The sequence below is a fragment of the Choloepus didactylus genome, chromosome 17 (genome assembly GCF_015220235.1).
Source record: "Choloepus didactylus isolate mChoDid1 chromosome 17, mChoDid1.pri, whole genome shotgun sequence".
In the NCBI taxonomy this organism is placed as follows: Eukaryota; Metazoa; Chordata; class Mammalia; order Pilosa; family Megalonychidae; genus Choloepus; species Choloepus didactylus.
The window spans coordinates 53627293-53638531 of record NC_051323.1 but is presented as its reverse complement, the minus strand read 5'-3'; the positions used below and the strand labels follow the sequence as shown (position 1 = coordinate 53638531).

The 11239-nt window shown below is 37.8% G+C and overlaps 1 protein-coding gene across 1 annotated transcript; it reads left to right on the top strand.

The window, feature by feature from the left end:
• Nucleotides 1–5872: 5872 nt before the first annotated feature.
• On the top strand, nt 5873–10417 carry GEMIN6 (gem nuclear organelle associated protein 6). Its single transcript, XM_037806959.1, has 3 exons — nt 5873–5949; nt 6661–6807; nt 9675–10417. Exons 2-3 carry the CDS (start codon nt 6680–6682, stop codon nt 10048–10050), a joined length of 504 nt encoding a protein of 167 aa, XP_037662887.1. The 5' UTR covers nt 5873–5949; nt 6661–6679; the 3' UTR covers nt 10051–10417.
• Nucleotides 10418–11239: the final 822 nt, after the last annotated feature.

The following is an 11239-nucleotide window of genomic DNA, read 5'->3' as shown; positions in this document are numbered from 1 at the left end:
TTGAAAACTGAAGTGTGGCTTTGTTTAGTATGAGTGAAATGTCCACAATAAGCAAGGTAATTAACAGGTAGAAAATCGTTTCTTTGTGGAAGAAATCCAAGAGGCAGCTGCTAAGAATCTGACCAGTAACAGTAAGAAAGAAATTTGCCATTACTTTCCCCTCTTTCCTTCTCCATACCTATAAAACAGAATGTCTTAGACCAGCAGTTGGAGTGATTCACATTCTTGAAAAAGAAAAAACAAATGATGTACATTATAAAATATACTCTCTCTCATATGTTATGAATCTATTGATTATATTATATAACATTTTCAAAAACTCAAAAAATATTTTTTAACTTTTCACTAGATTATGTAGACAATTCCCAAATAAAATAGGGAAGGTAGTTATACTAGGGTTCCAATACCATGTAAATAATTTTTATTTAATTGTTCAATTAATAATCAAAATGACTACAAGTGTCTTACTGACATTTCAAAACAACACACTGATGCTTTGAATAGCATAGACTCTAAATGGTTTTTCCCTCATACACAATCATTTTCATTGGCCTTCTATACCAGAGAGGATTTCTTTTTCCCGTGTGTTCAGTTGACTGGAATTTTTTCCCTTTTTCATTAGGAAGCTCAAATATGGGTTCATAATTTGCTACAGGACAGAGAAGAAAGGAGTCTTTCCCAAGCCATACACATATAAACCCTTGTAGGATAATTGGAGAAGGCTAAGAGAATAGATGAACTGGATAGAAGAAAAGGCTAGACTGCTGGAGGAAGAGTTTAGTTACCGCTTGGGAAGGCCCTCCCTAGGGTGTAATTCCTATTAAGACTGGCTCCTAAACACATTCAGCTGCATGCATCTATCCTCTTGCTTGTTAGTGGGCTAATCTGAGAGCAGATAGCAGCTGGAGAGATGGAGCTTAGTCTTCTCTTACATGCCTTCGGGATAAAATCAGTCTCCAATTTCCAGACCATTAAGTCTGGCTAAAGTATATCCTCCTTGCAGTTATTCTTTGAAGCAGAAGTTGCTGAGAAAGTTTGGCTTGCTAAAACACATTAGTGAAATGTTTTGCTGTGTTCAAACAATGAAGTGGAATACAATGAGGAGCTGGTGGTTCAGATTCAGAAATGTTTGATTTTAAGAATATTTTCCTCATAAATTAGAAATAGATTTTTAAGTGAACAATTGTGCTCAAGAGGGTCTCCCGTTATTTAATTGGTAAGATATAGTGGTTAAGAGGGCAGGCTCTGGCCAGACTGCCTGGATTTGTATCCTGGCTCTGCCACTAATTAGCTGGGATAATATCGTTAACAGTGTGGGTGTCACTGGTGTCCTATAGATCAAGGATAGTAACTGAATGGAAGGGAATAATCGGAATAAATGGTCAGATGAATTAACACCTGAGTATACATCTTTTACTTGGGAATTACGAAGAAAAGGAATTTATTTGAGGAAAACCAAAGCAATGTTACAGGAGAACTACGCAGATAACTTATGTATATATAAAACAAATCACAGGATAAGACCATGTCTTAGTTTGCCAGGGCTGCTATGACAAATACCACAAACTGGTTGGCTTACACAATAGAAATTTATTGTATCACATTTTTGGCAGCCAGAAGTCCAACATCAAGTTATTGACAGGGCTTGTTTTCTTCTGGAGTCTGTGACATTCCAGCAATCCTTCACCCCACAATGACCTCTCTCTCCTTATGTCTGCTCCTCTGGTTCCTGCTGACTTTGGGCTTCTCCTTCCATGTCCAATTTCCATTGCTTATAAGGACCTCCGCCACATTGGATTAGGGCCTGCCCTCAGTCGGTTTGGCCACATATTAACTAATAATAGTGTTTTCAAAGGTGCTAATTACAAATGAGTTCACACCCACAGGACTGGGGGTTAGGACTTGAATATGTCTTTGTGAGTGGCATGATTCAATCCCCAACAGACCACAAGTATATTTGTATTTAACCACCAAGTCTTGTTCAATAGGATGTTTATAAATTATTCCAGCTACTGGTGGTGACAAGCAGAGTCTCAGTCCTCACCTTGGACAACTTTTGTGTTGGTTTTTACCTTGGGAGAAGGATGGGTTTTAGAGATAGACCTCAGTTCAGATCATAGATCTGTCATTTATGAGCTGCCTCAGTTTCCCAACTGTAAAGTGGTGATGATAAGATCTCCTCCTAGAGTTCTTGGGCAGGTCAAACAATAGAATTATGCAAAGTGCCCAATGAAGTCCCCAACACATAGTAAGTGTTCAATAAATGATAACAGTTCCTACCTTGTATTATACAGTCATGATCATTGGCTGTTGTCTTCAGCCTGTAAGCTCCTCAGACTCCTTCTACATTCACTGTAGAACCCTTTCAAAGATGTAAAGTGTTTTTTTGTTTTTTGGGGTTTTTTGTTTTTGTTTTTGTTTTTGCTGCTACTGTTACATTTGTTTTGGAATGGATCCTCTGCATGATCAGTGAAAAAAAAAAGTCTTTTAACTTGGTGCATTTCATGCAGCATTCGTTACATAACTATGGAGCCTATCTTGTGTTGTTCTTTTTATCCACAAGGTAAAGTTTCTCTATTATTTTTATACTATCTTATATTCCAAAAATAAAGTTTATAAAATTCATTGTAAAAAAAGATAAATGTATGATGAAGAAAATTAAAATATGAAGAAAACAAAAATCATTCATAATTAAAAAAATAAATATATTAGGGATAATAGTGCCTATTTCATGGGTTTGCTGTATTAAGATATAATTAATATGTATTTACTACTACTACAGCTACTGATTATATATTGTTCTTTGATGCAGAGAATTTATTTTCTTGGAAAAAGCAAAAGGTCCCTTTATTAACAACCTAGAATTTGACCTGTTAATTTGCTTGTATTTTTCTTATTTATCCTAGTGTCTTATGAAGTAAGTAACTATGCCTAAATTATGGTTTTGTGTTTCATAAAACATCCCAGCTTCTTCCAATAAATAGCATATTTATTAACTGGATAAACAAATAGATATTGCATATCTACTATATGCAGGCACTAAACAAAGTACTGAGGATATAAAGATAAGTAAAGCATGGTCTCTGTCCTGAGGGTTTTATTTGGGAGATAAAATTAGGAAAGAGTTTTATTGGGGTGGACACAACAAAAACAATTGCTTACACAGGATTTTGTCCCAAACAAAAGAAATATGAAGGTAGGTAGTCCAGGTTGGTATGGCTCTTTTTATCTTTTTTTAAAGTATTTCATCCTTAATAGGTAGGCTGCCTTCTTATGCATGTCTCCTCATGGTGGAAAGAGCCTGCCTCACCTCCAGGCCTTAAATCCAAGCCATGGACAGCATGGAGGAGGAGGAATGATAAAGGGACTAAAAAGCTTTCTCCTTTCTGGGAGGCTTTGCCATTTTTATTTCGGAAGGGATAGCCTTCCTAGGGACTTCCATGTATCACATTGGCCAGAAGTATTCATATGGACACCCCTACTTGTAAGGGAAGCTGAAGACTGAGATTTAGCTTTCTTGCCTTATTAGGAGGTTATGGGAAAGGATCAGGGAATGAATCAATCTACAATACTTTTATAAATAACAATAAGGAATACAGTGGGGCACAGCTGAAAGGGAGCAAGGCAACTAGTTCAAGGTATCACCTGGAAGAGACTGGCACCCTCACAAGTCATCTTGAGAATGGCATGACTTGTTGAAGCTACTACCCAGAGTTCTGGTTCTGGGAAAAGAGTTGACTAGACACACTGAGACTGATTCTCACCAGTCAAACAAGAGATTGAGGTATAATTTATTTATTTATAGTAGGGGCTATTGTGGAGTTTCAAAGTCAAATTTGTTTAGGGATCAGGCAGCCAGGTATAAAACAATGAGTGGTGGAAATTAGTTCGGAAGAAGAGAGAGCAAGCCTATCTAAAGACTTTTAAATTAAAAAAAATTTTTTTTTAACATGGAGCAAGTCATATTAAACCCATGTGCACATCCTAGTTTGTGACTTCTGGTCTATTCCTTTCTATTTACTAGAAAGTTTTCATGTTTTCCTCTAGAGCACCATCTCTCCCTAAATCAATATACCTGGAAAATCAGTGGAGGGGTCGCAAGGCAGCATGGGGAGCATGGAATCAGACCATAGGGAGGCAGATAGTTGTAGAAATACTTACTCCAGGCCAGAATGAGACCTGATGAATCATTCATTTCAACAATATACACACAACTTCATAAAGTTCCTGCTTCCCAGTTTCAGGGTTTCTGAAGAAACACCCCCAACCTATTGCTTTCTGATCGATCTTCTGTGTCTTCTGCTGCCAAACCTGGGTTACTGAATGTTCAAGTAGAATATAAATTTTCATTTATTAAATACAATCCCATTCCAGTCCTGCTCAGAGAATACAACCAGGTCACCTAGTTTGGAATTTCAATTGTTCCCTTACTTTGGTCACCCAGATTATAGATGATCTCTTTGTGCAAATTAATCAGATTTATTCATATCCATTTTGTTAAACTTTTAAGGTCAGTTTATAAGGGCTTGGAGAAGCTTGTCTCCCTGTACCATAAACATAAGATAACATGCTATTAAAGCACTTCTTATTCCATGATAAAATTTTCTTATTTAATTTAATAAATATAACTATTTGGAGGCCTGACAGCCTGACAAAATGAAAAGGATGGGAGAGGATTGTGAATGAAGAATTTCTGTTAAAGGCCTGGAGTTGTCAAAGTTCATCTCAATATGCCCTTGTCCCAATCCAATCAGTCATTAAATCCTGTTGATTCCTCCTTTGAAATCCATTGAAGCCATTTTTCTTCCCATATCCACTGTTAACCAACCTAGACTAGATTTCATTACTTCCTCTCTGGACCACCACAGTAGTCTTTAAGAACCATAACTTAAGTAACAGCAATAAACATCTTTTTTGTGTTCCAAGGCACTTCCAGGAAAACATAAAGACGGTTAACCTCACTCTTAGCTCTGTAGATTTAGGTATTTCACTGTTAATATCTATTACACTAAAAGTCACATTAAAGCAATCAGCCAATCATTTAATGAGAAGGGTAGGGAAGGATTATTTGAAACTATAACAAGAAACAATATACTTTAGAGATTATAGGAAATTCAAAGCTCAAGTAGTAAGGGGAAAGCTGGTAATTTTTACTGTTTTCTACACCGTGGTTGATAGTCCTGTAAAACAATTCTAAATTTCCCTTGGTGGTCACAATCGCTTTTACCAGGCTTATACCATCTTAGGGGATAACCGTCCCGAAAAAACTTATGAGCCATACCAGAAGCCAACTAAGTATGTGACCAGAAATCTGTGGTGGAAGGGAGTCTTTTGCACTTTTCCACTTGTGGGGTTTATAGTCGGTGGTTTGCTAGGTAAAATTCAACCGGTGATTTCTTTCTAGCTTCCGCACCGCTCGCAGGAATATACCCAAAGCACATCCCCAAGAAGCAGAAATCTTAACTGCCCTATACAGGTCAAACAAGAAATACCTTGGCCCTAGCACTCTTCTCCAAGACACTTTCACCTCGCACTTCTAGAGCTTTAGGAATTCAGATTTGTACCTAGAAAGTCCACGTGCTTTGATTCCCTGGCAAAGGTGCATTTCCATGTCTACCGTGAATGAGAAGATGATACGAAACTTTTCTTTTTCAGTGAACCAAAAGATTATCGTGGCAGTGAAGCGTGTCGACCCTACCAGAAAAGAAGGCTTATATTAAACAAAATCTCAGTCCCGGAAAGAACCCTACTCCCCGCCATTAACACAGAGGAGCCCGCGACTCAGGTAGGTAGGGAGCGTCCAAGACCGAAGACTACAAAACAGAGGATTCTGGGGGAAGGAAGTGACGATAGGCGCAAAGCATGCTGGTCTTGGGCGGGCTCCGCTCAGGAGATTCCTTTCTGATATTGTGTTTGCTGAGTACTGGCAGCTGCAAGGAATATTAACCGGTATTTTTCTCGTTTATTAGGATTAAATGTTAAATACCAGTAGTTCTGAGTAGTTCTCTAGGTATCGTGCGTCTGTAGGACAGGCCAGGGATTCTGTAGTTCATAGTCTTGCAGCTGCCCTCTCGTCTGCTTATCCTCCAAACACATTTTAAGAGAAAATTGTCACAATTATCGTGACGGGATCCAGCGGAGACCCATGGCCTGAGAGCGAGTGGGTGGACATCAGAGGAGTTCTGTGCCTCGGTTTTGGCTAAAAGTAGCGTGAAGTGGCCTTCTGATTGAAGGAAAGCAGCGTTAAAGGGTCTACGCATCATCTGCAGACCTGAGTTCAGAGCTGCCTGAGATGGGATTGGGGGGTAGAATAGATGCCAGATGAGTTACTCCAAACGCGCCCTGCGGCGATTCGGTGTCCCTTTCGCGTTCAGGCTGAAGTGCACATATTAACTTTTCCTTTCCCTGATACATTTCGAAAATAATTTCTCAAGCAGTTTTTACAATGTGTTATTTTCCCCAACCATAATAACAATTCCTTATACATATATTTAAAATTATATTGAGTAACTGCTTAAGAATTTGAGGTAAATCACAGATGTTCTCTGCCTCTAGAGAACATATAGTCGGTGGTTTGCTAGGTAAAATTAATCTGGAGATTAATGGGGTAAGGCATCTTGGGTGGAAAATATGTATTAACCCAATCTGGTGGTTGTTTAGCTCTTCCCAGCTGGCAGCTATGAATGAATGGATGAAGAAAAGCCCTCTAGAGTGGCAAGATTACATTTACAAAGAAGTCAGAGTGGCAGCCAGCGAGAAGAATGAGTATAAAGGATGGGTTTTAACGGTAGACCCAGTCTCTGCCAAGTGAGTATGCAATCTGCTTCCCTGAAATCATGACACTGCTTTGTGCAGACTTTATGTTGATGTCAAAATTTAGAAAGCAGATAAATGAAAGGCTAATTCATTTCTTTCCTAGTTCTTCTCATATCAGAATTTCATTTCCTTTGTATTTACATGCAGGGCTAAATGGGATTAGCCAGTCAGATTGGCCAAGTTTATAGAAATGGGGCACTTCTTTTCTTATTATATTTTTAATAGAACATTTTGAATATACACAAATGTAAAGAGAATACTATAACAAACACCTTACCCCTCTTCCAAATATTTTAAGGCAAATTACAGGTATAGTATCATTTTATTCATAAATATCTCAGTATATCCCTTAACAGATGAGAACTTTTAATAAAGGTAACTACAATACCATTATAACACCTAACAAAATTAATAGTAGTAATTTCCAGTCTGAGTTCAGATTTTCCTGGTTGTCTGAATAGTGTCTTTTTACATTGGTTTATCAGTTTGGTTGATAATGTCGCCTAAGTATCTTGATCTGCACATTCTCTCCCCTTTTTAGTTTGCCATGTCATTTACTCATTGAAGAAATTTGTCTTTAAGAATTGGTCATTTTTCTTATAGAATTGAACACATTCTAAGTCCAGGTTTAGCTTATTGCATCGTTCTGGTGTAGTTTAATGTGTTTCATTATCCCCCATATTTCCTAAAACTGGTATTTAGATCTAGAGGTTTGAATAGTATTGGACTTATTTTTATTTTTTGCAAGCATATTTCAAAGGTGGAGATATGCACACAAACGCTTTTTATTTTGCAGTAATTTTAGATTTACAGAAAAGCTACAAAGAAAGTATGGAGAGTACCATTAAGCCCTTCAGCCAGCTTCCCCTAATGTTAATAACATTTTACATAACCATGGTACATTTGCCAAAACTATTATAGTAATTAAACTATAAACTTTATTTGTATTTAACCAGTTTTTCCACTCATGTCCTTTTCCTCTTCTAGGACCCCACATTGCATTTAGTTGTCATGTCTTCAGTATTCTCTAATCTATGACTATTTCTCCGTCTTTCCTTGTTTTTCAAGACAGTTTTTAAGAGTACTGGTGAGGCATTTTGTAAAATGTCCTTCAGTGTGGGTTTGTGAGGTGTTTTCTCATGAAAAAATTGGGATTATGGGTTTAGGGGAAGAATTCCACAGAGTTGAAGTGCACTTCTCATCATATCATACTTAGTTCAGGATTTTTGCATTTGTATTCATGAGTGAGATTAGTTTATAGCTTTCTCTTCTATCCTCTCCTCTGCTATTGGTCTCAAGGTTATACTAGCCTCATCAAACAAGTTTAAGGGATAATCCCTCTTTTTTATATTCTTTAGGAGATTTGGGTGGATTAGAAATATTTGATCCTTGAAAATTTTATAGAACTTGCTGGTAAAATTGGGCCTTTTTCCCCCCTGCATGGGAAGACTTTTTTTTTTTTAATTCAGTTTTACTGAGATATATTCACATATCATATAATCATCTGTGGTATACAATCAGTTGTTCACAGTACCATCATATAGTTGTGCATTCATTACCCCAATCTATTTTTTGAACATTTTCCTTATACCAGAAAAAGTAAAAATAAGAATAAAAAATAAAAGTAAAAAAAGAACACCCAAATCATCCCCCTCCCCCATTTTTCATTTAGTTTTTTGCCCCCATTTTTCTACTCATCCATCCATACACTGAATAAAGGGAGTGTGATCCACAAGGCTTTCACAATCACACTGTCACCCCTTGTAAGCTACATTGTTATACAATTGTCTTCAAGAGTCAAGGCTACTGGGTTGCAGCTTGATAGTTTCAGTTAATTACTTCTAGCTATTCCAATACCTTAAAACCTAAAAAGGATTATCTATATAGTGCGTAAGAGTGCCCACCAGAGTGACCTCTTGACTCCATTTGGAATCTCTCAGCCACTGAAACTTTATTTTGTTTCATTTCACATCCCCCTTTTGGTCAAGATGTTCTCAGTCCCACAATGGTGGGTCCAGAATCATCCTCAGGAGTCATATCCCTTGTTGCCAGGGAGATTTACACCCCTGTGAGTCAGGCATGGGAAGATTTTTAACTAGTCATTCAATTTTTATAGGGTTATAGGTCTATTTATATTCTTTACTTTTTTTTTTTTTAGTCAGTAGTGGAAATTTATATTTTCTAGAAAGTTTACCATTTTGTTTAAATTTTCAAAATTATTTAGCATAAATTTATTCTTAATATTTTCTTATTTTAATCTTTGTTGCCTTATTCCTAATATTATTTATTTATATATGCTTTCTCTCTCTCTTTGTTTATCAGTCTTCCCTGAGTTTTGTGAATTTTATATACCTGTTTTCAAAGAACCAGCTTTTGGCTTTGGTGATCCTGTTGTTGACTGTCTTGTTATCTATTTCATTACTTTTGCACGTTGTTATTTCCTTTGGTCTGCTTTGGATTGGGGGGGTAGGTAGTTATTCGGTTGTTTTTAACTCTGAAAGTTAAAACTGTAGCCTGCTTTCTTTTCTAATATGCATATTTCAGGCATTCATAACTCTTTAGGTAATACTTTGTATCCCACAATGACAATCTGTAGGCCGAGTAAAAAGCTCAGAAACTGTGTAGAGCCCTCAGCAATGCTTATTGAATAAGTGAAACATTTGGTGATGAGAAGATGAATATCAGATGGGGAAAGAGCATTCTCTAGTACTGTAGTTACTTTGGGGATATTCGGTTTTCCTGTTGGGGTTGATGATGCCTTTGTTTTGTTGCTTCCTCCAAAGTTTTATGGACCTTCTAAGTTTCTTTGTTTGCTTGTTTGTTGGCAAATCTGCTCTGAATTTACTTTTCTTCCAAAGTATTGTCCTCGTGAACTTCCTTGAAGATGGCAGCATGTCTGTGACCGGAGTAATGGGACATGCTGTGCAGACAGTTGAAACTATGAGTGAAGGGGACCATAACGTGAGAGAGAAGTTGATGCATTTGTTCATGTCTGGAGACTGCAAAGCATACGGTCTTGAGGATCTGGAAAAGAGGAAGAAGAGCCTAAAGACATGGCTGGAGAAGAACCACATCCCCATAACTGAACAGGGAGAATCACAAAGGACTCTCTGTGTGGCTGGGGTCCTGACTATAGACCCACCATATGGTCCGGAAAATTGCAGCAGTTCTAATGAGATTATTTTGTCCCGTGTTCAGGATCTTATTCAGGGACATCTTACGTCTTCACAATGAGAGCCAAAAATTGTGAATGAGCTGATTGAAATTGACTCAATTTTTTTTTCCTTTATGAAATGTTTTGAATTTAAGTCCATCATATTACAGAACTTCAAAGGCATGTGTGTATGTGTGTGTGTGCATTTTAATTCTTTGCTGTTTTGGTAAAATCAAAAGTGTGGCTTATGAGTACTAACTTTTTTTAGGAAAGAAATGACCTGGGGTAAGGAGAGCATGACACACCATAAAATTGACACAAGTACATCAGAATTGTAAGACTCTTTTCTTGTGATGGGGACACACCTCCATTTTTGTTAGGCAGGAAATGTATTTGGAAAAATGCAACATGTTAGATTCAGTATAAAATGTTAAGGTAAAATCAGTCTCATTAGGTCTGTTTTTCTTATTGCACTGACCATATGTGTCTGTTTTTAAAATGTTTATCTTTTACTTGGGTTTTAATAATGAAGTAGTTTGGAGTCAGAACATATGCTTTTTTGGTTGAAACTCTCACTAAAATCAACATAAGCCTTATACCACTAAGCCTTTAAAGTAAGTTTTGGCTGATGGCTCTGAGGAAAAGGGAAGTATGACAAGGTATCTGCTGCTGACCTTGGCCCAGCTTCATTTGCCCACTGGATTTAGCCTAGGTCTTAGGCTCTTGGTGCTGCCTCCCTTTTGTCCTCATTCCCCAGGTCAGGCATCACTGAGGGAAGATAATGCCGGAACCATGCTTTACTTCCTGGCCCTACCCCCTTGGAAGCCAATTATAAACCTGGACTCTATATGGAGGTTTTGGAACCAGAAAGGCACCTCAGATTGTTAGTTTGGGGGTCTTTTCTGGGTCACACCTAGAATGGCCCCAAGGTTCCCCCAACACTTTAGAATCTCATTTTGTAGGACGGGTTGACAAACTGCAGGTTGTCGGGCCAAATCCAGCCTGCTGCCTCTGTTAAATGAATTTTTATTGGGACAAAGTCACACTCATTGGTTTATGTTGGTCTGTGGCTGTTTTCACACTATAATGGCAGAATTTGATGGATGCAATAATCACCATATGGCCCTTTAAAGAAAAGTTCACCCTAGGAGATCCATGCACTAGCCTGGTGTGTCAGGGGTTAGGACAGACTTTCCAATGCAGTTTTGACCTTGACAAGCCCCTGAGGCTGCTACTGGCTAAACGCACTCACATTTCCTGGTCCATCTG

Coding starts and splice junctions, on each gene's coding strand:
- GEMIN6 (XM_037806959.1), top strand. CDS start 6,680: ATGAATGAATGGATGAAGAAAAGCCCTCTAGAGTGGCAAGATTACATT. Junction 6,808..9,674: donor GTAGACCCAGTCTCTGCCAA/GTGAGTATGCAA, acceptor TTTCTTCCAAAG/TATTGTCCTCGTGAACTTCC.